Genomic DNA, 27,879 nt, shown 5'->3' with positions numbered 1-27,879 from the left:
ATGTTTGTTTATTTGTTTTTTCATGCAGAGCAATAGTTTAAAAGCATCTATTGAATTATGCATTGTAGCCTTTGACTAGCATTTACGACTTCAGCAGAAAAAAAAAAGAATAAATAAATGTGCACTTGGATTCCAACAGCTGTTTAAATTAAAGATGATTTTTCCTTGAAGATGCACATGTGATATTCCAGTTGAGGGATCCTGTAATTTCACAAGAGGATTAATGTTAAATGTCAAACATTCTAGGTGAATGAATTAATTGGGATCTGCACCCTTGCGGGATTTCTAGGTGGTACCATAAATCACAAGATTGTAGTGTTTGCTGATGTTTAAATAGATCTATGATTATCATCCACATTCTTCCTAAAATTTGTGTATGTCTGTACATGGGCTAGGAAGTTTTTCCTAACGAGTGTTTGTTTCTGTAACAGTGACAGCTGATGCTTCAAGAGTGCCATCAATCAGGGTAAAAAGCTGAAAGTTTCTCTGTTGGCATGTCACGTTGTCCAGCCAGTGGCTTGTCAGTGCGGAATGTCTGTGCCATTGTCTGTAGTGGTGCACCTATGTTTCCGCGTTGCTGTGGCATTGCAGCGTGATTTTTGACATGCCCTCATGCTGCCATGATGTAGCAGCTGACATTAAAGACATTGTTTAACCCGTTGAGGACGGACTGATTTTGCTACAACATGCATTTCCCATAGACCCCTGCCCGAGTATACTCGGGACTCGTCCTCAACGGGTTAAAGATGTTTTCAGGGTGGACAAATCTGAGCTATATATCATGGGTCATAAATGATCTTGATGTCTCGGAACGCCAAGAAAACTGCAATATAAGGTGCATTTTAAGAAGAGTTTAAGATATTTTATTCAAATTCATGAATTCTTGAGCTGTTTTCATTGCAAGTGATTGAGAAATTGCTCTACATTGACTGTAACATCGATATAAGGCAATTTGCCAATCAATTTGCAATTAGAAATTTCATGTCTGTGAAAATGCAAACTTCAACATCATAACTACTTCTTGTCCAAACTTTGAAGTCTAGGATTTCTTGAAGTCTCAATCAAGCATCTAATTTTGTTATGTGGTTGAAGTCAGTCTGTGCTTGTGATTATTTTTCCAGCCTTGTAAATTCTATGTATCTGTGATGTTCATATACTAGACAGTGTTGTGTTGTGGTTTCCACCTATCTGACGTGTAGTACCACAGGTAGGCCTATAAGATGAAAAAACATTCTGAAGCATGCGTTCTTACAGGTGTAGATTTATCAGTGATGTCTGATTTATCAGTGATGTCACATCAATGAGATCTAGCCTGTTTGTATGAGTGTACAACTTTTACCTGGTACATGTATGTGCTGATCAGTCCAGACAAGAATAGTGGTTCATTAGCGCTCCTGCCGTAGACTGCTGTGACCATGTCAACTGAGTAATAATGAGAAAAGCTTTATGATAGTGTAGTCTTGTGGCAAATTTGTGTAGTGTCTTGCATGAAGACCGGCCCATGGAAACAAAGCTCTCACGACCCCAGTGAGTTTTCCTGCACGCTAGAAATGCTTTTTGTAATATATGCTCATGCAGTGTGCTATATGTTTATACGTTTCATGTATTCTTCACTATTTCAGTATTTAGAATTCTCTCATTCAATATGAATACAGACCTAAAAAGTGTGAGTGGTGTATAAATGCAAGCATATTTTATTGGCATGCTCACAATTTGTAATGTGACATCTTTGCTTACATTCATCAATTTGTAGTTTGGTTGTTTTTCTCTGAGTTCACTGTATATACCTGTTAAGTGTGACTGACTTTCAATACTGTATTTTCATACTTTATCTAGACATCCATTGAGATTTGTTTCTTCAGATTTTTTCAACAAACTTGTATAAATAAAATAATCTCCACCTCCTCCTCACCAAATATTTCAGCAGCCAAATATTCTTGTAGTCTGTATGTAACATGTAATAAACACAGTTGATTTTCACATAGTCTCATTTCATCGAATGCAGCTCAGTTTAATAATGAATTTCAGTTAATATTTCACATTCCTCCAATTTTTTTTTCCCCCAAAAAAGATTGATGTGATATTTGTTTATTAATGGTATCAATAACAGCTTACCCTGCAAAAAGAAACAAGGATTTTGGAGAAAGCAAAAATATTAGGAGAAAACAAGCACATGTTATGTGTTTGATTCCTGAGATGCAGATCAAACAGCCATGAGTGAGTGCATGGTGGATAGTAATGCATTGGTTTGCATTTCTTAAGTATACCCTCTTTCCACAGAGATTTTTTTTTTCTCGTAGGCCACTTGTCAGAAGCAAAGCTTTTTTGATTTCCGGTCACCAACCGCAGTGTATCAGATCACAGTCTCATGATCGTAGGACTTGTGTTGGTTGACTATCAGGTCAGTGTCAGACATGTCAGTGGGTGGTCCAATGAGGCAAGATCGTCCTTTGAGGATCATGTGTGACATTTCTTACACTGACCTAGTAGTCGTCCAACACAAGTTGAATTCCTCAGACTGTGATCCGATATACTTCGGTGGGTGGCCAGAAAGCAACAGACTTTGGTTCAGGTGAGTGACTGATGAGAAGAAAATCTCTGTGGAATGATGGTACAGTATTCATCGCATAATCGGGAGAGGTTGGGAGTAGCAAACACGGCCCCTTTAAGCGGGGTGCCCGATTTCACGATGGGCACTCACCATACACTAACGGCATACGACATGTACATGTAGTGCACACACACACACACACACACACACACACACATGCATATTGACATACTGTACATGTACATGAATACACAACCACGCTACCCCTCGGCGCGACCCTCTAGCTCTCCCTGCACATGGCTTTGCTTATTGATTATGTAGGGGAGAAGAATGTTCGCGAAAGCATGTGTTTCGCAGTGGCATGGATACTTATACACGGCGCTTTCATGGCTATGCATGTACGTGTACTGGATGGACGGAGGTCAAAACACACCAGTCCGAAGATTGCTTTGTAAAGTTCGATGTAAACGACAACTGATAGGGAATCTTTGAAATATTGTTGTGGTATTTTGGTAGATTTTTTTGTGTAAAATATCAACAAAATCAAAGATCGCTTGAAGAAAAATTGTCCCGTTTATCAGAGGTCCCCGCCCGATTATCCAGTGAAAATAACATGCATTGGAAATGTTGCTGGGAAGCGTATGTCATTTAAGCGAGGTTCCCGATTATCAGATGCCCGATTATGTGATGAATACTGTAGTACCATACATTACCCCTCAGATGATGAGTTCTTACTTGGCATCACTTCAGCTGTTTTCTTCCTCAATGTTCCTGTCTTACACCAGACACTCTTCCCTGGAGGAGCAGCTGAAGGCGACGAGGGCAAAGCTGGTTGACAAGAAGCAGGAGCTGAAGAATCTGGATGAGGAGATCAGGGCAATCCCTGCCTCACCCAAAGAAGAGAGTGCCATGCTTGAGTAAGAACAAGCCCTGCCTTAATCCATGGTCATGAGGGTGACGCAACATTCGCTTCTGCAACGATTGCTCTGGTCTTATTTTCTCCAAGGACTCAGGGTTAGGGTTTGGATTATGATAGGATTTTTACGTTTAGTTAGATATCAGGATGAGGATTAGAGTTAGGGTTATGCTTGTCAGTAGAATTTATATTTGGCTTAGCATGCAGATATTTCATGGCAGCAATCGTTGCAGGAGCAAATGTTATGGAACCGGTCAGGAGAAATATTTTTCCTTCCCCCTCCCCATTCCCCCACCCCCCCCCCCCCCTCCCCCATAGACTCACTAGCAAAACAGTATACAAATAATGACTGCTATGAGGGGCACAGTTAAAATTATGGGCCCAAGGTGATGTGAAAACCATGACAATGCCCGAAGCAAAGCTGAGGGCATAGTTATGGTTTTCACATCACCGAGGGCCTACATGATTTTAACTGTGCCCCGAATATCAAGCTGTCATTATTTGTTTTATATACCGAGAATATAGATTCCGAAATATACATTGTAGATACCAAAAATATAGATTCTAGTCTCTTTTACAGCACTCGTAATCATGACAACGCTGATCGACAGCGCGGCGGTCGTATCATTGGTGCGTATTATGAGTGATCTATGTGTACGGGGTTGCGACTGTCTCCAATTTCGTCCAAACCTATTTACAGGGCACAGTTGATTCTATGCCCCGGGCACAGTAAATCATGACGTCATTTCGATCAAAAATGGGGCACAGCTATTTTCATGACTCCACTTTTAACCAATCAGATGAGAGGAATCTATATATGAGGTATATAATAGATTCTGTGAAAGTCTGCAAAATACCCGCAATACAGTTCACTTCACTTCTTACAATGGAGAAGCTAATATCCTTTCCCTTTGTTTTGTTTTTCTTTTTTAATGAGTAGGACACAAGGACTTGGACTTTTCCCCTCCCCCCCTCATAATACAAAATATTTGTTCTGAATGTGTCATGGCAAATGGAGTATTAAACCCTAATGTAAAAACCCTAATTGTAGTGGGCAAAACTCTGTTTCTAATGCCACTTGAACCATTTTGGGACAGTCTCGAGTTTGGTGTGAGCAGACTTGAACCAGTACAAGTGATGCGGTCCGATCTATTTCCTTTTTCTGAACGTGCACGAGAGGAAAAAATTGTTTGAGGAGAGGTTTGAGATGGGTCAGAGAGCGTGAAATATTGCATGTTCTTCTGTATTCTGTGCCTATACATACATACAGCACTCAGGTAAACTTTATGTGAAAGAGGAGTGAGTCGTCTCTGGCAAATTATGCGAGGGGTAGTTTGTTACCATGACAACAGAGTTTGTTTTGATGGATGTATAGGTGGATGTGTTATTGACAGTATGAACAAACTTTTACCTCTTGTATTGCACCCCAAACGGGAGATTGTTGTATTGTTAAAATTTTAGCTATTGAAATGCACTTTGTCCACTCAAAGAGCATTGTGTGCCTGGTTTGTTGACGCTGTGCTCGAACATTGAGTGCATGGATTAATCCCTACCCATGAGATGATATGGTGACCTGCCCACTGACTTTACAGGACCAACCACTTTAAACAGACTGTGAGTTAAACCTTTCTGTGCCAGGGACATTAAACAGCGTGTACGAATGCTCGGGGTCTGATACAAAGAGTTAATGGGGTCAGACACAAAGGGTTAATTGTTTCTGAAAGTGGATTGGTAGACTTGGCAAAGGATTGTAGTGATGTTTCAGACAATATGGAGGTTACAGAAACATAGTGGTCCTATGTGTTCACTGTGTTGCATACTCCAGCATAGCGCTATATCCTAGACCTTAGTTTGATTTGTATGAGTGCAGATCATGCCAATGATTTTGCATGACAGTGGCGTAGAAACTGAAACAGCTGAGCGCTGTTTCGAGGTTCATAAAGTCATAATGCTATGTCCTTGGAGCTTGGTTTAATCTTCATGATTGAAGAATCATGCAAATGATTTTACATGACAGTGGCATAGAAACTGAAACAGCCGAATGCTTGTTGTAAGTGGATTTGTTTAAAATAGAATAGAAAAAAAAAAAAGAAGAAAACTCACAAAGTAGGGATATACATGGCAGGTGGTGGTTGCATTTGTCAAGTCAAATCGAATTGTGCAAACACTATGCACATGAGATGTTTGTTTCTCTGGTGATGTGTCAAGTTAAGAACAGCTGTATTCATGATCCAGAACACAGAGAGTGTGTACTGTTTGCATGAAGTAAAGGACCATTGCTGTACATGAAAGCAAGATTATGTGCCTTCATTAGAACTTGATTGTGCATGTCTTGTGCATATATTGCAGTTCAAAATTTCAGGTAGTTCAATCCATTCATCCACTAAACTTCCCAGATGATCATGATGAGATGTAATTGATTGTGAGATAGTTCCATTAATTGCATGTGAGAAGCTAGTCATATACAGTATGTAGCAAACCTAAGGTTTATCATAACAGTCTTTAGAAAAATGTCTGTGAACGTTCTCAATCATCCATGTAAAGTAGATTATGAACTATATCAGTAAATCTGGTCAACTGGACTTTACTTTTATTTTGGAGTAGCAACGTTTCATGTCCTCTTCGTGACGCTTTATCAGGCCGACTGATCTTTGACAGCAATTGATTGTTGACCCATGACAGGGTTTGGGAATTATGAAAAGCGCCGAAGAATCTTCTGAACTGCCGGATTATAGGCTCGGCTAGATTGTGTCACAGGCCCTCTCCTCAGTTTATGGCTGGCTCCTCCCTTTTTACATAGATAGACTCTTTAACTCCCCTCTTGAACCACCATGCCTCACGATTTAAGATGACAATTGCCGCCAAAGATCAGACGGCCTGATGAAGCGTCCCGGAGAGGACGTGAATCGTCACTACTCCAAAATAAGTCCAGTTGACTAGATTTACTGATGTAGTTCATGGTCTTTGGAAAACCATATGAAAATTGAGCCAAGAGGCAATGTCTTTGTATGAACAAAACAGGGGGGGGGGGGGGGGCAAGGAAATAGGGTGGAATGAATGCCTGCTCCTATACATATTATATCATTACCTCCTGCCAAATACATGCATCTTACTAATCTGAAACCTACATACCCAAAGGAGAATGAAGTACAACTGCATCAGATTGTTCTTGATGAGCTGTAACTGCTTCTTCTTTTGAGTCCATCTTCTTTGTCACATTTTCCTGTCATTAATACTCCATGATTCTGATACTCGATCACACACTAACTATTGTCATTCCTTGCTAATGGGTCTTTTTGCGGTTAATATACCGAGCTGAATGACTCTCATTAAGTGAAACATAAGCGTACATAGATATTTTTATCCCTTTTCTTTCTTCTTCTTCTTCTTCTATTATCATGCCTGAAAGCATTCCCTTGGTTCCTACTTCCTGTGTTGCTGAAACTTGCGTGCTACTTTCAATTTGCTTGGAGGCATCATACATCAGCCTGAGCTCGATTCGGTGGATTCGCATCTCGGCCAAATAGCCGGGAGGGAGCAATAGAGACAAATCATGCAGTGCAGTGCATGATGGGAAAAATCTACATATAGCAATCTGAAACAATTAATCCAAGACGTCAGCCAATTACTTGTTTCCTCCTACTGCCCATTCATGAAAGAAATCTATGACCCTTCCTTGTATAAAGCTTCTCAGAAACCAAGATTGCAATTAATAGGTTCTTTGATCATGTTATAACAAAGATTTAGCCATTTTTTAATGTTTACAACACCTCCTGCACCCCCAACATGAGTACATGGATGTGCTGAAGTGCAATTATGGTTTATCTTGTTATGAACCTTCTATTCATCATTCCTTTACATCTGTTGTTGTTGGGTTTTTTTTCCCAACAACAGAACAATCACTCTATATCCAGCAAGAATATATCACTTGAAATTTCAGTGAATTATTGTGAGAAAATAACCACTACTTGCAGCCTGGAGCTTGAATAAATCACTTCTGCAACTAAACCTTGTCTTCTGGAAGTCAAAAAAAGAAAAAAAGAGATCTTTCTCATTTTCTTGCACGTGCATTCGTGAAGCTGTGAATCCACCAAATCGCTAAACTACAAAAACAGTGACGCAATCTATTTTTTTCTTTTTCCATAAGCTTTTGGCTGCGACTGTTGCATGAGAATGGCAACTTTCCTGGAGTCTTAGAAATCACTGAACCGTGGAAATATTTTGATCAGAGAATGCCGAATGAAATCAGACCCCCCCTCCCCCCAAATACTCTGACCTCCAATGTTGATCTCATGCTGCAGACACGCCGGCTATTCAGCTTTGATCAGGATCCAAATGGAGCAGCACCACAGGAAGTACGCCCTCGGGGTTCAGTTTTTGTCCAGTCTCCTCATGTGCACTGGTAGTGATACTTGCATGACAAGAACAGCAACAACAACAACAAGAACAACAATCGATGTCCTGTTAACACCAAATGATCTGTCCATAACTGCACAAGTAGAAACATGTATAGTTGTAGTAGACATGTAGAAGTCTCAAGTGTTCTTCTTAATGTCCATGTCTAACTCAGTGTAGTCTGCTTCAAAGGTGATTGACATTTAGTGGTCCTTGTAGACATGATCTTTACGCTTGGGCTATTTTTTGTGTGTGTGTGTGGCAGAGATTTTTAGTGTCCACGCCTCAAACCACTCCCCATGCATTTTGGTGATTGAGTGCCTTTAATTTTTGTGAGTGTGTGGTACCTTACATGAATTAAATACTCCAAGCCGAGACCGAAAAAGAGGGCATCAAAGAACATTACATATACACTTCAATTGTGAGAGTATCAAAATCATTGATCAAGAGACCCTGAAGATGGTACACCAAGTGAACATTGACTTTGATGAGTAGAGTTAAATCACAGAATCAGATGAACAGGAAGATAAAAGTTTCATTAGAATTGGACGTGAAATAAGAAAGTTAACAGATTTCTGAAGTTTCACACGTTTTCTCAAATGCACAAATTGGAAGAGCATGGATGTCATCGCCTCATAATTTTACCATAGTTTATACACCAAAATATTACTAAAATGATGATACTGGTGTTTGATTTAGCAAATGGCAGTCCCCCCCCCCCCCAAAAAAAAAGAAAAAAAAAAGAAAAAAAAAGGGACAGTTGGTCAATACTTGTATACAGTTCAGTGGGATGCCATACTAATTTGAGTATGTGGTTATGATTGATATCACTGATATGTAAGACATTGGAACCTTTCAAGTTCCATCACTTTTCTCATTTATTGTCTAAGTTTGATGAGACTGCTACCACTCTGCTCTTCTGGTTTTACGCTCTTCATCAAATCCAACTTCAGAATGGTGCGGAATTGAACTCCCAATTTGTAGAACATATTCTTAGTTCACAAGCTTAGTCTTGCATGTTAGTCAGTTAAACTTGAATGAGAAATTATACGCTCAGTCTCAATGAGAAGAAAAGATGATGAGTTCTTGCTGCTACGTGTCAACAATCTTGTTTCATGCTGATGCATTGAGATTCAGTCTGACCTCAATCTAGCGGCCCTCTCTTATTTGGACTTCTCTGTTATCCGAATGCCTCCAAACAGTAAAGACAAACAAAAAAAGCAAGTTCGACTAAAATTATTCCTCCTACAAAACCCACACAATTTACCCATGATATCCCCTACAGAAATATGTTACAAATTATGCACTAAAATGTTTCGATTTCATGACTATAGTATAATTTTAATCATGCAAGCATGACTTTAATGTTGCACAGTGTTGTTGCACAGTGGTCCCAAAATGGCCAGATAACAGAGGTCGGACTGTATTACTGAATAATCATAGGCTACACGTAACACCAGAAAGACAAGTATCATCCGTGTCCTTAAGCTTACTCTCTCCTCCCCGCTCCTCCTCTTCCCGTCACCTCCACAGTTTGCTGTCGAAACAGAAGCAGTACCGCGACGTGAGCCGGGAGATCCAGGAGCTGCGATGCCAAGAGGCCAAGCTGGCCGTCCAGTATTCCTTGCTGGATGCCAAGCTGGGGGACATGGGCGACGAGGACTCGCTGCCCCCCGGCATCACCTTCCCCGAGGGGGGCGGCACAGGGACCATGTCCAGGAGCACCATCCAGACCCCCACCTTCCACTCGGTGAGTCCAGTGGGGCATGTTTTGTCAATGATTTTTCACTGACAAATTTGCTTCCAGCCAATCAGAGGCATGGATTTCAGTAGCTTGCAAACAGTTGTCATCAGTGACTGATAAGTTTCATGAAATGCTGCCCAGGGCCCCGTCTTATAAAGACTTGTGATTGATTCAAATCAATCACAACTTTAAGATTGAATGCAAATCCATCTTATAAAAAAGTTATGATTGAAAATAAGACAGAGAACTGCAATCAATCAATCACAGGTTAGGGGAGGGGGCCTCTGAGGCCCCCCCTTGACGTTCCACGTGATGTATCGCAATCGCAAAAAGCTATCGCCGCGACGTTACATGACTTTTTTCTTTCGAGTCTCCCACATCTTTTGACACCAAATTTGCGACGCCCGGGCGCGCGGTTCCGAAGTTACGCATAAATATGTACATGCATGTCAGACCAAAAATTGCTCAAAAACATGAATTCGTGTACAATTTCAATGCAAACTGTGCTTGCAGGCAGATTTCATAAAAGCATGATTATTTTGGCGATTTATTTGTTAAAATCAAAGAATAACATATGTTCTTGTTCGGAGCGATGTCACGGACAAATTTCATCGAAAAAACAATGAAAAACATAAAGTAAAAAAAACAAAGAAATAAGAAATTAAAAAAACAATAAAATACTTCAGAATTTTTTCTGATATCACAATTTTTTTCTATTACATTTGCTAAGGACACTAAAAAGAATGCTTACACAAAAAATGTGCCTGTTTTGAGCTTTATTTAGTGATTTATACCAAATAGTCTGATTTCATGCATCATTATGCATAAATTAGCATAATTTAGCATAAATGATAATTTTGTTGAAAAATTAACTTCAAGGTATTTTAGATTACATCATAGATGTGTGTGCCAATTTTCATCGCGATCGCGTGGTCGACGGCCGAGATCTGGAGGGAGGGCCTGGGAGCCCCCCCCCCGCTCTATCAACAATCTAAATAGCCCGGCCTAGTTAGGGTTAACTCTCTTACGACTACCACTTAATCCGACAAGTCCTAAGAGTAACTTTTGCTGCAGAAATTATTATCTTGTACTTGTTAAATTGGCAACTCTGAATTTTAGTGCCTTTCCTAAATTAGAGAAATATTAGAAATGGCTAAATTCACTGCATCTGTACAAAATCAGAGAAATAAAATCCAATGACAGAAAGTTGCCAATTTGAAACAGAAATATTGACTTTTAATTAGTGTTTTGTTCATTTAAGGATCATTTATGAATTTAGCAATTGAGAGGCTTTTGATGATTTTGCCACCAAAATAGATAGCGGTATTATTTTGATGAAAACACGGCTCTGATGAAAGAGAAGTTTTGCCAATTTAAAGATCTGTTATGAAATTAGGGATTGAGAGGCATATGATAATTTTGGCACCAAAATAACCAGTGGTATTATTATGACCAAAACATGGCTCTAATGAACAAGAAGTTTTGTCAATGAAAGAATCAGTTATCAATTTAGCAATTGGGAGCCCTTTGATAATAATTGTGCAGTTGAAATGAACAACCATATATGACCAACATATGGATTTAATGAAAGAGAAGTTTTCTTCCTTCCGGTTTGACTGTAGTACTTTTTGTTTTATTTTTTTCCCCCACTAACTTCAGCTTCACACTGTGACTGACAAATTGCTTTCCTAAACTGCCGCAATGAAATCCAAACGAAACTTCCAAACAGATCAGTAGCGGATGACCAATCATTTCTGACAGGTGGAAGCTGCTTGCATGTGCAGCTGTGGTATTGAAAGTCATTTACACTGAGTTATGTGCTTACTGTGACAGGCTAAATGATGAAGATTTAAGTATTGATTAATTGATGAAACTGGCATTGATATCAAGTCTGGCTGGATATGATTCATGTCTTATTAATTTGCATTGAAGGAATGTACATAATGAACAGAATTTCTGTTTTTGGAATTTCCTCAATCTACCATGTCAGCATGTGTTATAACTCTCCATCCATGTAATTTTTCCTACCATGTAATTTTTCTCCTACCCTGTTTCATAAGCCAGTGTGGTGTTCCACTTCGGGCATGAGCAGAAAATGTTTATTTGTACCAACAGGGCATGTTGGTTTTTATATTCACTGATCATGAGATAAGCATCTGTGATGTAATGATTATTCAAGTTATCCTTATACCGGGTAAATAGTGCTTGCCAACACATCCGCCTGACAGTGAAAGTTGTATTTGATAATTTTAGTACAGGCTCGGCAATTCAGTGCAATTAACTTGTCAAAAGCTTTCATCCTCGCTTCCTAATTTGCATAAGGTAAACCACTTGTTTACGCAAAACAGCCAGAAAAGTGTTGCAGTACAATCGCAATATCTTGCCTCAGAAGCCATCAAATGATAAAATTCATACAGCAAATTGAAGGAGGAACTGAAGCATATTGCATGCAGGGTTTTTCACTGACCTTCGTCTTACCACCCTATGGATGGAACAGTTGGATCGAACCCTGTCACCGAACCTGACACCGCTGATTGGTTTAGCGTGCCCTGACCAGTAGAGAACGTATGCACAGAAGGATGATCTAGTTGTAAATGTCCAGTGTTTTCTCATAAACTTGGCTGTCCATTTGCTCTGATTTTGACCTCACTGCTAATTGCACAAACACAAAACTTTGCAGGTAATAAGTTTAGGGTATACAGACTAGCAATAAATTAAATGTATATTCATGCTGTAGCAGGCTTGTGTTGGGAAATAATCGTAACCCTTTCCCAGGATTGACTCAAACAGAAAAATACTAATATCTCAAAAGGTACATCAGCATTTTTGCCCAAAATTGTAATGTTGGCGTGTTGGCAGCCCTGTGATTGTGTTTCTATGTTTTATGTTTTTTGGGGTTTTTTTCTTATTTCTCCACCAGAGCACAGACTCCAGTGTTGAGAGTAAGAGCAAGCGAGCCCAGATGGCCAAACAGATGACCAAGATATTCAAGGGGAGGAATCATGACAGCTCGCATGAGGTAGGGGTGAGTGATGACCCCATGATCAGTTTTGTTGTCATGGAGTAGTACTGTATACGCCATATATTTCGCAAATCTAAATTTTCGCGAATTGGGTCTTCCCGACAATTTCGCGAGTGGTTACATTCGCAGTCATGGAGTCCTGTACTGAATGGAGAAATGTATACGCGCACGTCACATTCATATCGGCATTAGAGTCAATATTTTCGCGTGTTTTTAATTTCGCGAATAGCAGCTGACTCGCGGAATTCGCGAAAATAAAAACCTCGCGAAATATTTGGCGTATACAGTATGTGGATTCCAGTTGCAAGAGAATATGGAGAGTACCCTCTCTTTGGCAAGTTCTTTGAAATGCGGGGGGAGTCTCCCAGGCATATTGTTTAGAGTTCTGTGTATCTGTCTGTCTGTGGTCATTTTGTATCCACTGTCATGTTGAGAAAAACTTGAGCCACCTTGATGAAAATGTGACCACGTGGATGACCTGCAACAGTGAGTTTTGCCATGAGGTCAAAGGTTAGAGGTCAATAGAGCTTTGTGACTGCATGAGTCAGGTCAGAGGTTATCATTAACGTATAACAGTCAATGGCCAACATGACGTACTTTCATCATCATCAAACTGCATAATTATACTTTCATTGTTAATATGTGCAAGACTGGAATTTGAACACTTTGAACGATACAATCTTGAATAAGAGTCCAGCTTTTTAAAAAAACTATTTTCGCCATAGAGGGAGCCCTGGTTGTGGTACAGGAGACAAACTAATCAGTCAATGGTGGCTGTTAATGCAAAGGTATCACTGCAACTTGGAATGTGCATGGCATGTGTTACAAAGAAGGCCCTGAGTATGTGTTTCAGCATGCGTTCCCCATATGACATGCTATCATAGAGCTGTATACAGTATGTGAACGCCCACCTCAAAACGCACAAAAACTAGGCCAAATGAATTTCCACTTTTCTACCCAGTTTAAAAGAGTAAGCTGTAAGCGTGTAAATAATATTAAAAAAAAAAAACGCAATAACTTATTACAATTGGACCGTCCTAATCCATTCAAAAGTGATTGAAATTAGAGGGAGTTTAATAGGAGGTGCAGTTTTATAGAAAAGAAAGAAAAGAGGATTTAAAGATTAGGATCACTCAAGACATGCTGTGCAAGAGTATCATTGAAAACGTGTTCTATTTCCAGTGAAAGCAGCACCTGTCTGTACATATCTCAATTTCAGCTGTGTTTTAAAGGAGACCTTCGGATGATTTTCAGATTTTTGCATTTGAACAACTATAAATTAGTTATACTGAGGACAGAGTTTCAGAAATTGTGATAATTGGGATGAAGAATAAGAATATTTTCAAATTTAGAACAAATTGCAATGAACAAGGATGATGACATGACAGAATCACCATAAGAATGCATGAGTTGGGGCTCAAGGAAGCACAACAAAAGAAGATGGCATGCATAGATTATACACAGGTGGACTCGCAAGCAAGCGGTATTGTAATGGAATTACACTGCTACATTTCTGAAATATGTGAACCTCCTATGTCATCATCCTTGTTCAGTGTAATTTGTTTAAGGTTTTTCAAAGTATTTTGTCTCTGCTCAAGAACCACAATAAATTCCACAAATCTGTACATGGAGTTGTCGATTTATGTACTACATGGTGTGAAATTATGAAAATCGTCTGGAATGTACCTTTAAGCCTTCATATTTTGACAGTTGGTAGAGAAGAGATTAGTCTCCCAGGTATGATAAACTTTCAAAAAATTGAGTCTATCAAACCAAATAGCAGATGTTGGTCTTTTACAGAGAATCCTGATCTGCATCTTTTTGTGGATTTTGAGCTGGCTAGTCATATATAAAAGAAATAAAACCAAAGAGGCTGTGATACACCAAACTGCCTTGCCATCGTGGAATACTGGACACCATTTAACTAAGATTGGCAGTGAAACTCACAAACCAAACCACCTCATGGAGAAGATTTTGTTCTCAAACGAATTTGAAATGAGAATAACTTTTGCATCTCATGGAAAAGAAAAGAAACATTAAAGATGAGAATGCTAATTTCATATGTGTCATTATCATCTCAATATGTCTCATTGCACTGCCATTTTGTTCTAGAAACCTCAGAAATCAATCCAAAAACAATTCTTTACACAGCATTACTAGGGTAGCTGCAAGCATAACATCGAAAAAATTTCGTGTAGCTTTGCCTATCCAAGTAACAGGCGGACCATGATCAGTGCAAGCATTCAAGGTGCCTTTGTATTGGGAGTACAGTGCAAGTTTGCCCCTCATGTTTGTTCTAGTATAAATCTCTATGCATGGCATGTAGGTTCTCTTCCCACTTTTGATGTCTATTGCAGATGCCTGTACAAGACACTGGGCTGATTTCTCTACTGATCATGTGTAATACTTGAGCTTTCATGTGGCATTCTTTTGTATATTATCAATTTTTCATTTGTGATTGTGGAAGGGTGTGTTAGGTTAAAAGATGGGGGTTTATTTCTGTTATTACCTCTGGAAGTAATTTCCTTGAGTGCATCTTGACTGTATGACTCCTGATTGGATGGTTTCTGATACTGGCTACATCTCCACTAGTGAGGAAGCGCTACTTGGATGTATGTGATGTAGAGATCTCAAGTAACTAGATACCGGGGACTTTGTGTAATGCTTGTTTCATTCATGTGAAGTGGAAGTTATTATCGTCGCTGGGGCGACAAGACCTCGTATCTACAAAATGTCAAATGTTCAGGAGAGCAAAAAACACATGACAGCCAAAGCACTGTATCCAATGGGAGAGACATTCCTCTGACATGCTGTGGTGGCTTCATTTTTGGGGTAAGACATCTAGGATTTGGACAGGACATCACTTAACTGATTATCTGACCATTAATACAAAAAAAAGTCATTTTCACCAAAATTGCAGATACAAGGTCTTGTCACCCCAGCTACGTTATGCATGTTCAGACATTCACAATCTTGACCAAAACAGAATCAAAGAATTCAACAGTGTGTTCAAAAACCTTCTTGCATTTTTCTAGCATGCAGTGCTTGCATCTGTGATTGAATTCCTGGCTTACCAGGATATTGCATTACACCCTTGTTAGTATATTGATGACTGTGAATGGACGATTCAATATGCTTGGCTGATGGACTCTTGTGCATGTTTAGAAAATTAGCAGGTACTCGGCCAGGGCAGAGTTTTCGTAGAGCAGTCACAGTGTGTTTTGTTGTTGTTGTTATTTTGCTACATTTTAAAAATGCTATGAAGCGTTTTTGCATTTGAATAAGAGTCACATAATCAATGTGTGTGTGTGTGTGGAAACTCAGAGAAAAAAAAACAAACATACATGATTAGATTTTTAAGAAATGAGAGAAAATGTGACCGGCGACAACGGTTTCATGCAAAAGTCGGGAATTTTGAAAATGCATTTCTTAATTGAATCACATTGCCCATTTCCTAACCTTTACAATGATATAAAACACTTGCATTCTCCGGCACCGTAAGTGGTCAAATAAAGCGAAATATAATGCACTTTTGATTTGTTAGCCTGACAAAATTGCGAGAAAACGGGCTTTGAAGATTCACCTCTTGCTCGAAGACAATGCCGACCGGCGATGCGAGTTGAGAATCACCAATCCGTACGATGGTGCCAATCGAGATTAAGCTCCGCCTCTAGCAACCACAGCAGCTTCTGATTGGCTCACTGAGAGAGTCAAATTTCCCGGGGCACCTTCCTCGGAACTCAGCGTATGGAGCCGAATACACAATGCGTTTCGCTCGGGTTGGTTTACCACACAGAACTCTCTGTGGTTTACCAGTACGTACACAACGTCTTTCAAGGTGGCGGATACGATAATTGCAAGCTTGCTAGTTACGTGTGAATGTGCACGTATTACCCAATGGCCTCAACATGCTATGCCTGTGTGTTCACGTCACAGGAACGGGTGGCGCATTCGTATACACATCTTTACAAATCATGTTATCATTGCGGTTGATTTGTCCTGTAAATTTCATTGTTTGGGACCCTTTGTTTTGTTTTTAAGTCTCGCATGTGTTGCATTGTGCGATAAAGAAAGAAAGAAACAAACAAACACGACTCTACTTAATTTGGTTCAATTTTAATGTTTATTAGGCCCTGCAGTGTATTTTAATATTCGTCAGTTATGACCACTCCTTTCCTCTCTTCTGTTGTCTTTCTGAATCAACCTGTTGTCGCACTTCAAGCATAAAAATCAAGTGAGTTTCCGATCACATGTTGCACGATTTGCGACTCTGATGCGTTCAAACAATGTTCCCTATCGTATTTGTTTTCACATTGGAAGTCAGTGCTGTCTAGTGTTGTGTTCACTTTTTGTTTCATTTCCGTTGTCGAAAACGCGGTAGAAACGCTCTGATAGAAAGCCAAATGAAGAGCATACACTAGAGCGAACGTACAGGTGTCTATTGTAGCAATAACAATGGAGCACGCACGCGTGGACAAAACATTTCCGACACGCTGCAAGACGTATCTCCGAAAGCCGAACTATGTAAATGTATGCGACGCATCAGCCAATCGCACGCGAGATGCCGCTCCGTAGCAACACTGGGCATATTGACGCGGCGTTCGAAAGAACATTGAAGCTGACGAGTGCGATCCAACATAGGGTGTTTAAAATTCCATTTTCTGATAGGAAAAACTTTGTCTTATGCTTGGAAATTTGGTGTAGATGTAGTAAACATATCAAAGATTCAATTTCTGCAAAAAACCCAAATCGACAAAAATAATGGTCAAAATCTTTGTACCCCGCCTAGGAGGGAATTTCCTCTTGCGACTTTTGCCTGAAACCGTTGACGCGGGTCACAAATGAGAAAGCTCAACATTGTTCAGAAGTTACGATTCAATTCATACAAAGGAATATTAAAAAAGTATAGTTATATCTCATGTTTAATTAATATAATATAAAGAAAGAGTAGTTGATCATGAAAGTAGGTGAATATTCAATATCAAAGTTTAGGTGTTTCTGTGAGTTGCATTAAAGCTTTACCCAGTGGAAAAAGTTTTAAGGAAACTGCAGTTTTTGGAAAGGAGAGTTATTGCTAAAAGTCTTGTGAACAAAGAAAAGCTGCACAACTCATCTGTTGCTGCTTGTAAGGGAATTAATGCTGCCTGACAGGAGTCGCCAGTTTCAGGATAGGTTGAACTTTGAGGCTCTTGTTTTGGTAAGGTCAATACACAGTGTGGAGTTGATATCTTTGCGGAACCATCAGAGAAGTTGGGGACAACTCTCCTCATGGGATCCATGAATCTGTGAACGATGGGCGTCTAAAAAGATATGTCGTGAGAGTACCAGCAGCTTACACTCAAAGGAGAATGTGGTAGACTCAGTGACAATGTAAATGAGTAAATGAGTTTCAGAGTTTAAAAAAAACAACAACGAAAAACTGAACAGAACAGAACAGTTGTCGGAATTCATAAGACCGTAACAGATAGGAAGGGGATAAAGAAATTTTATGGGACTTTAATACCAGAAGATTTGAAGAGAATAACAGCACATACGAGAGAAGGTAACTATAAGATAAACTCTGCCTTCTTTGTTTCTTTTCAAAAGTCAAAGAAAATTTTAGAATTACATACAAAAGTAGATAATGAGCGCATAGGGACACATACAACTGTATTCTACATGTTATGTGCTATATAAGCATTGTTGATTATTTTTGTTATTATGATTGATTAACCATGCCTTATTTGACTGTTTTCATGTCCAGCCAACTAGCCCAACAGAAATTCCTCTGGAAGAGGAGGAATTCTACCACGGGGCTCTGCCGAGAAAAGAGACGGAAGCACTGCTGGTCAACGACGGAGACTTCTTAGTGAGGGAGAAGAGTGATGCGTGGGGGCGCTATGTTCTCTCAGCCAAGCACAGCGCCAAAGTCCGCCATTTTCCCATCCAGATCAATGATGAGGTCAGTGGGGGCGTTTGTTCCTTCAGAGTGTGGTTGGACTGAAGTGATTGAAAAAAGAAAATGTGGTTTTATTGTGATGTTTTAGGTTATTTATGTGAGAATTCCTTGTTGCTAAATTCTTGTGGGATAATGCTGAATGGAAAGGTCAATGCTGTGTTTGTTTTTATGAAGTTTTGAATTTCGTACTGGTGAAATGAGGTAATAAATCTCTTGTTTTTGTTTCATTTTTGTTTGTTTGTTTGTTTGTTTGTTTGTTTGTTTGTTTGTTTGTTTGTTTTTTTGGGGGGGTTAATAGTAGAGTAAATATCTGGGAGGAAATCAGAAAAGCATGCCAAAACTAACATCCCTCATAAGAAACAACAAGAGGCAAACACTAAAAGATGTTTACCTCATGCCATTCAGCAAATTACCAACAAAGTTCTCTGAATGCTAAACATGTTGCTCCAAAGCATGAGTTCAAAATCACCACTGTATCCCGCAGTCAATGAAACGGGGACATCCAGAAATCACAAATTGGCAAATATCACTCTGTTTAGGAATGTATACGGCTCAATACACTCAAGGTTTACAAGCTGATAGAATAAGTGTAATAGTGGCCACACCTCGTGTCTTCTACTACTTGTCTGTTGGCAAGAATAGTGATGGGCAGTGTTCTTGGAATTTTCATCAGTCGTGTCTAACTGTCTTTGTTTCTCTCTTTCTGCAGAACATGTATCGGCTGGAAGGGGACGCTTTCCCGACCGTTGGCGAGCTGATCAGGTACCAGCTGAACAGTCGCCAGCCAGTCACCAAGGCCTCCCAAGCCATCCTGCTGAAGCCCGTCTGTCGGGTCAGGAATGAACACGACCTGCGGCACGAGGAGATTGAACTAGAGGAGAAACTAGGAGCGGTAAGTCTTGCCAGAAGTAGGAGAGCCCCTCTGTGGGTTGGTTGGTCAGTTGGTCGATTGGTCGCTTTTCATTTGGGTCGTTATCAGTGAGGTCACCCTGAGGAGTCTTTTGTATAAGCCAGTTCACAATCAGCTCATATGCACATTGGTACAAATGGCCTTTTTTTCTCAGTTGTTCAGGCACTTCACTCACTTTCAAAGCTGTTGAATGCATAAGCTCACCCGACATGACAATGTATGGAATTTATGTTCAAACAAAGAATGAACTTGAATATAGACCATATGGTTCATCAACTGACATTTCAATTAATTGACACTTAAAAGATTTCATCATTTTGTAGTGAATGCACAAACAACATTGTTTCTATTAATATTGCCAAATACCAGGCTTGCTGTCAGGTGGATGTGCTAGCAAGCTCCATATATAAGGATTGCACAAAATAATCATTACACCATGAATGTTTACAACTCAATGAATTTTAAAACCAACATGCCTGATCATACAAATGACCCTTTTCTGCTCATGTACAAAGTGGAACTGTGAAATGGCTTATTGACTCTACAAGTGGGGTCTACAAGCAACAAAGCAGTGAAGATTTCAATGCCAAAAACATCAACAACATCACCTTTTCTGGATTTCTTAAAGTGAAGCAGTGTCTAATCAGCAGGAGTAGTTCAGCTGAGCCTGAATTTCAAGATCTTTAGATTAGTTTGCCTCCAGGTGGAGTGCCAGGAAGGTGGAGGGCGCTCTTCAAACCACTGGGTCTCTTGTTCAATCGGGTAATGAATTTTTTTTCTCTCTCTCTCACCTGAAGGGTCATTTTGGGGACGTCCATCGGGGCAGGCTAAAGAAGACCTCCACAGCCGTGGCAGTCAAGACGTGCAAGGAGACGGTTGACGCGGCAACGAGGAGGAAGTTCCTCCAGGAGGCCAACATCTTGAAGCAGTACGACCACCCGAACATCGTCAAACTCATCGGAGTGTGCACCGACAAGCATCCCATCTACATCGTCATGGAGCTCGTTCCAGGTTAGCAACGCCAGCATTGGCTGATGTATTCTTTAATAAGGACCCAGTAGTGTGGGGATTCATGGGTAGACCAATTTATTTGCTGCCCACCGGGGTACATTTGAAAACTACGCATAGCACTGGTCAGCGAATAAATAAAGTGCATCGAAGCGTATGCTCATTGGCAACAGTCGACTCCGTTTGAGATTCTTTGGCTGTGTGCGTACTTACATGGAGATCAGCAATAAAGCTGTCCACAATTCGTTATGAGGATTCTCAAATATATCTGAATCAGGCCAGCCTTCCCACCCCTTGAATCCCCATGCTATCGGGTCTTTAATGTTTCCATTGTGGTAGAACATTTGGTGGTGAACGGTTTCACAGTACAGTGGACTCCTGTTATAACGTTGTCCTCGGGACCAGCAATTTTCATTCGTTATATCAAAATTTTGTTATAACCGAACAAGTAAACAATAAAAAAACAATGATCACATAGTGTTGCGGCCTTAATTTTCACTTTGTTGTAACTGGATTTCATTAGAACCTTGTTCATTACCGGTATAACGGGAGTGCACTGTACACTGTCTATTCTTTCTTGGATGTGAGTGTGGTCCTTAAAAAGTCTGAGCTCTCCAAGTGCTTTGTAGTTAGTGATTTGAGTATGAAAGTTGACTGAATGAAACCAATGCTATCAAATCCTTCATCATTGATATATAGGATGTATATGTGTGAATGAATTTGAAATGTACAGATGTACACATGGTAAATTTGGTCCACAGGTGGTGACCTTTTGTCCTTCTTGAGGAATGACCAAAATGATCTGAACACCAAGCAGAGGGTCAAGATGGGAGAGGATGCTGCCTCAGGGATGGCCTATCTCGAGTCCAAGCAGTGTATACACAGGTAAGATGTACATCCCAGCTCACTGCATAGCACCCCACATCTCCCCACACCACCCACTACAAGCCCCAACACAACCCCCATGCCAGCCCATGCCACCCCTCACCAACACACAATTGAAGTGCAATTTTAATTTTGGTAACTAAGAAGTATTTTTAGAAGAAGTTTACTGACTGTGAAAAATGTCATTTATGTTGTCTGGTGTTTTATATTAACCTTTGAATCAAGATATCATAGAAAAAATAATAATGATCACATATCTTTGCTTTCCTGCTTTTATCGCATAGTTTGAGATGGTCCAAAATGTCCAAGCTACAAAATATTCTATGTCTACAGAAATTAGCAGTCTAAATCTTAGGTTGCCTGACCCATGTCTCCATCTAATACAGTTACACACGTACATTCTAAATAAAGTCAAGTGTAACAATTAATGGACAGTTGTGCTAGGGCTAAATACCAAAATAAAAGAGAATCAACTTTGTACAGATATTAATCATTGTTATAATAATTATTATCAAAAGGGACACTTAGCAGGAGGTAGACTGAATTTATATGCATTGGAATCTCACTCCATGGCCTCACCTCATTTCCATTTCCATTACCATTTCATTTCATTTATTTCCATCATTCCACAAGGATAAAAAACACATGACATACAAATCAAAACAACGTTAACAGAAAGTATTGTTACATTTATACATATATGCTATACAAATCAGCACAAAGTATACAACTGTAATGATGAAAAATGGAATGCACATGAGAAAGCCTTTAAATGGCTTGTAAGACTGTGCATACCTAATAATGTATAGAAACAGATTTGAACTGACAAAACAAACAAGCAAACAATACAGAAACAAACAAACAAACAAATTGGCATGGTCAAAGTACATAAGGATATCACCAAAAATCTAAAACCGATACTTTCACATGGAACTTCAGTATAAACTCAGAAGAATCTTTTTATACTGTTTTTTAAAAATATTATTGAACTGTACTTTAAAAACATGGTTCCCGTCATAAGTGTCATGGTAGTAACAAAAATCCTGCATCCTGATTGGCTGTTGCTATGACCTGAGATGTTACTATTCTAGCAAGAGTTGGTGTCGCTATATCTTCATGAAATGGGACCCTGTACTTTCTTCAAACAGTCATCCCCTATGTTAAATCATGTTCTGAAATGACACCTTTCATTTTGTCTCACAACAACCCCATACAGAGACTTGGCGGCCAGAAACTGTCTGGTCGGTAACAAAAACGTGATTAAAATCAGCGACTTTGGTATGTCGAGAGAAGATGATGTCTATACAATACGGGAAGGAGCAATGAGGCAAATTCCAATAAAGTGGACGGCGCCTGAAGCAATGAATTATGGTAAGCAGATCTTTTCACCTTTTTGTTTTTCTTCTCACGACTAGAATCATTCAATGTTTACCATCAATCCATCCTTTTTAATCAAGTGTCTGAACGGGTGAATTAGTGTCATGATTTGTTTTACATATATGCTTGGCAACAACAGAATAATCTCCACCCCCACATCTGTATCTTTTTCACCGGGGGTGAGTGACAATAATCCATATTTAATTGTTGATGTGTTTGTGTGCTTTTTTATGCCTCCGCCACGAAGTGGTGCCGGAGGCATTATGTTTTCGGGTTGTCCGTCCGTCCGTCCGTCCGTCCGTCCGTCCTTCCGTCCGTCCGTAATGAATTTTGTGGACAAGGTAACTATCGAAACCTGTTGAGGTATCCTAATGAAACTTGGCATGTATGTGTATTAGGGGGTGAAGTTATGCCTATCAACTTTTGGGTGCACATGCTCAAGGTCAAAGGTCAAAAGGTCAAGGTCAAATACATAAAATTTCACTATTTCCACCATATCTATTGAATGCCTGAAGATATTTTCTTGAAACTTAGTGTATACATGTATTACCCAATTAAGATTCTCTGGTGAAAGTTTGGGTCATGAGGTCAAAGGTCAAAGGTCAAAAGGTCAGGGTCAAATACATAAAATTTCACTATTTCCACCATACTGTATCTATTGAATGCCTGAAGATATTTTCTTGAAACTTAGTGTATACATGTATTACCCAATTAAGATTCTCTGGTGAAAGTTTGGGTCATGAGGTCAAAGGTCAAAGATCAAAAGGTCAAGTAAAAATATTAAAACTTCTTTTTTTTCTCCGTACCTTGGAAAATTGTTCAAGGTATCTTCGTGGAACATAGTATATACATGTACTGACTGGAAGTGATTATCTAGAGAATGTAGGGTTCATGGGGTCAAAGGTCAGGGGTCAAAGGTCAAGTGCAAGACTTCAAAATTTTTACTATTACCCTCATATTTATGCAATGCCAGCAGGGTTATTTTTTTTACACTTGGTGTATGCATGTGTAACCTAATAGAAATTCTCTGGAAAGTTTTTTTTTTCTTCTTTTTTTGCCTCAAAGGTCAAAAGGTCAAAGATCAAGTGAAAGTGCTGAACTAACTTTTTCCTCCATATCTCGGAAGTGGCTCAAGTTATCTTGAAACTTAGTACATATTATGCATGTTCTACCTGAAAGTAATTATCTTATGAATTTTAGGGTCAAGGGCCAGATGAAAATGGTAACAATTTACTATTCACTTCAGAAATTGCACTTTTTCTCCACACCTGTACCTTGAAATTTACTCAATGCCTAAATGTATGAATGGGTCAAAGTCAAGTTAAAGTCCTTAAATCCCTAGATACATGCTCTCCTATTCATCCAATTAAACCTAGGTCAAGGAAGGTGAACATTCAACACATTTGTGACAAACTTGTCATTTCAATATTTTGCCAATTTTGTGAAAATGTAATCACACATTGTCCACATGTACTATCTAGACCTATTGGGAAAGAATTATGGCGGAGGCATACCAGTCGCCAAAGCGACATTTCTAGTTTTTTTTTTTTTTAGGCCACTCAAGACCAGATTCATACTTCATTAAGTTGCTGCTTAGAGCTTCTGACATGAAGTTTACAACTTTATTTTGCATGTGAGTTTTGACCAGTTATTGCAATTTCGCAAAAAACTACATTTTAAACCACAGAATTTCGTAACTGTAGTTTTTTGTTGGCTTTTCGTGAAAAGTTTCACTACCCTCTTGGAATTGAGTTTCCTATGCAAGTGTAAGTACCATTTTTGGTTGAAGAGGTCAATGTGATTTCCATCTTTATGACTTTGCAGGTAAATATACATCCATGTCAGATGTCTGGAGCTTTGGAATTCTTCTGTGGGAAATCTTTTCCAATGGCAGTACACCCTACCCGGGTATGAGCAATAATGAAGCCAGAGAAAAAGTACAGCAAGGTGAGCATCAGAAACTTTGAATGTCAAGATTTAAAAGTGACAAGATCCATTGATATCTGATGACATGACAACAAGGCTGGGCATTGTGGCGTGCGCCTGTAATCCAGCTACTTTGGAGGCAGGTGCAGTGACATGGCTCAGTCAGTAGTGCGTGTGCCTTCAGATCAAAGGATACCGGGTTTGATTCCGAGTCTCGCTGAGCAATGTTGTGTGTAATCACACCATCTCCCCTAGTAAGAGGCAAAACACTCTGTCCCTCAGATAGGACATAAAATGGAGGTCCTCGTGTTTTAGAGAGTCACATCTCATGCAGGTAATAGATCCCACTTCATTTATTCATAACAAAGAGCAGGTTGTCTAACTCGGTGAAGTGGTCTCTACTAACAGCCAACTGGACCCCATGGAAGACCAGCTATTGCAACTGAATATGGGCTATCCAGCCATCTTCTCAGATGGAAATGAAACAAACATATTGTACAAATGCTCAAAGGAAAGCCTAGCTTTATGTTCTCAAGTGAACTTGAATAAAGACAGACAAGGTCAAACAGAAAGAACCATGAAAGTTTGATTTGAATTTGACAGATCTGGATGTAAAATAGTAAAGGAATTTTTTTTTTTTTGAAGTTCACATGCTGTCACAAACAAATATGTCAGCTACAAGTACATATCTTGTGCATTGAGGTGTGATAATAATGTTATTGCTCCACAAGTTTTCCATGTTTATATGTTGCATGAATGACATATTGTTGTCCATAATTTGACAATTAATATTCCCCTTTAGGAGCTAAATAGTGCAAAATCGTTGCCCATTATTAACCTGTTGAGGACAAGTCCTGAGTATACTTGGGCAGGTGTCTATGGAAAATGCGTGTTGTAGCAAAATCAGTCCATCCTCAATGGGTTATATAAAGAGCAATTAGTTTCAAGGCTGCAATTTCTTCCTCTGAATTCACCTTTTAAAAGGGAAGTCCAGGGAATATTTGTCCGCAAGAAATTTCCATAACTCAGTGGGTCTATAAAAATATAGAATCTAACTTGTATTGTACTTATCTGTTTGTCTTGAGTCAAGTTGAGCGCAGTATGGAATGTATGTTTTCTTCTGTGATGGCAACATTTGATTTTGCGCATCATGGAGAGAAGATAGAAGAAAAAAGGAAACATATATATCGTAATATGCATTTTTGTTTTGTTCTTCTGCACCTTTCCATCTTTATTTGGCGTTCTGCATCCCAGGTTACAGGATGCCGGCCCCAGAGCACACCCCTGATGAGGTGAGGATGCTAATGGAGAACTGCTGGAAGATGGAGGACGAGGACCGGCCCAAGTTTAAAGAGGCGCAGGCCATCCTCAAGAGGGCGCTAAAGACAGTCAGATAATCATCAACGAGAGAGAGAGAGGATCCATCTTATCTCTTTCTTTCTGTCATTCGGATATAAGTAGATGCTGGGAGATACACATGTCTGTGTGTGTGCGTCTGTATGGGTGCCTGTGTGTATGTATATGTGTTTATAAATGTCACTAAAAGGCATATATATGTACATCAGTGACACCCATATATATACTGTAAACGTCAATACTTTCGCATGAATTATTTTTCGTGCTGAGTGGCTCAAAAACATATTTGCGGGTTCTTGAATTTGCATTGCGCAAAATGCTCTATTCTGGTCCATTTTCATCCAATTCACAGAAAAGACAGAATTTGATTTTACGTTTCCCTGCATGAAGATCGACGCGCTGCCCGATCCATTCGAATGTGCGGACTGCACAGAAACAACTGTACACACACACATTCACTCAGCTGAATACTACCAGGGCATATGCACACGCACACACTCATACCGGGAGACATCAATGACGAAGCCCACAATTCAACCTGTTCAAAATGTGCGGAGAAAATTGTGAAAATAATTTTGCAGGGCATATGATTTGTGCTGTTCAGAATCAGTGTGAAATCTAATGTACCGTGAAAATTTCTGTGTTTACAGTACATATACATACATCTAAATGTACATACACATACACATGTACTGGTACATGTGTGCATACAATCAAGCGCACATTTGTTTTTAAAATCATAGTCAAGCTCATCACAAGACCATGTAGAAAGAACAGTCACATTGTGTATGATTTGCCACTTTAACTTCTCCCACTGCAAATTAAAATTGTGCATGGAAAATGCCTCCTGTGTGATGAAGCTTCTGTCAAGATGTTAGAAGATGCCATGTGCCAATCATCTGCAGAAAAAAAGGCAACTAAAAAGACACGGATGGGGGGGGGGGTGGAGGGGCACACACTATTGGCTTCCTTTTATGGATTGCAACTCATCAAATTCACAACTCAGTGCACTACCAGCTATATAAGCTGCAACAAGCCAAATTATTCTGTAAAAATGGAAGCATTACCTGACTGTTTTTTAAAATTGGCCATTTTCAGTTACTTTTACATGTTTATAATTTCACACATGAAGTAACATTGCACTTCCATAAATATTCAGTGTTATCACTGGAATGATAAGAAAGGTTATTTTCCTAGCTTGGCTTGCTTACTAAGTATAACACTGAGTGGTAAATCCTCAAATTGTTCACCAACCTGTCATCAAGGACCAACTACCTATTACATGGTCAGTCTTTCTGTGCAGGTTTAACTGTAGATATATGCTTGCTATCCTAATATTTTTTATTCTACAATGCAAGTGAGAGAGTTCAATCTCTCTGAGCACATGTGTGACCATGGCAACATGGGAAAGCGCTTTGCTGAATTCTCTGCATCTACAAAAGGGCATCCTTCCCTTAAACTGAAAGTTGGTTTGCAGTACTGACTCCTAGATGATCTCTTCAAGGTAGCTCTAGGCTCACAATGCATAGGAAGATTACTTGGTCACTAGTGATTCAAAACATTTCGGATCATAAAGCCAAAAGATAGTTCTCATAGGCCAGCAGAACTGTCGATTATTGCTCTGAGGTATACATGTGTGCAAAAGGAATGTGTGAAATAACACCGTAATAACACAATTGCAGTTGTGTAGCAATGAAAATGCTAAATATTAACTGAAAAGGTTCGTTGGAAGTCCCCAATCTCAGAGCTTACCCCATCATGGTTGCTATGCAATTTTTCATAATTGATTATTGGTAAGCGACAAATCAGCCCACACCGAAACCCATCGATCTTCCTTGCTGCAGTGAATTA

At 39.5% G+C, this 27,879-nt stretch overlaps 1 protein-coding gene across 1 annotated transcript in view; it reads left to right on the top strand.

Annotated features, from left to right (window-relative positions):
• LOC140237520 (tyrosine-protein kinase Fer-like) overlaps window positions 1-26,124 on the top strand; it is a 73,294-nt gene extending 47,170 nt beyond the window's left edge. The window contains exons 10-19 of the mRNA XM_072317452.1: window positions 3,337-3,468; window positions 9,396-9,612; window positions 12,527-12,625; window positions 18,372-18,569; window positions 19,276-19,458; window positions 20,274-20,487; window positions 21,246-21,369; window positions 22,586-22,740; window positions 24,571-24,693; window positions 25,927-26,124. Coding sequence (XP_072173553.1) covers window positions 3,337-3,468; window positions 9,396-9,612; window positions 12,527-12,625; window positions 18,372-18,569; window positions 19,276-19,458; window positions 20,274-20,487; window positions 21,246-21,369; window positions 22,586-22,740; window positions 24,571-24,693; window positions 25,927-26,069 — 1,588 coding nt within the window. The 3' untranslated portion in view covers window positions 26,070-26,124. The remainder of the gene's footprint in view (window positions 1-3,336; window positions 3,469-9,395; window positions 9,613-12,526; window positions 12,626-18,371; window positions 18,570-19,275; window positions 19,459-20,273; window positions 20,488-21,245; window positions 21,370-22,585; window positions 22,741-24,570; window positions 24,694-25,926) is intronic.
• The last annotated feature ends 1,755 nt before the right edge of the window (window positions 26,125-27,879 follow it).

Source organism: Diadema setosum, chromosome 14 (assembly GCF_964275005.1).
Source record: "Diadema setosum chromosome 14, eeDiaSeto1, whole genome shotgun sequence".
NCBI lineage: Eukaryota > Metazoa > Echinodermata > Echinoidea > Diadematoida > Diadematidae > Diadema > Diadema setosum.
Note: the sequence above shows the minus strand (reverse complement) of the source record. Positions and strands in the feature narration are given on the sequence as shown.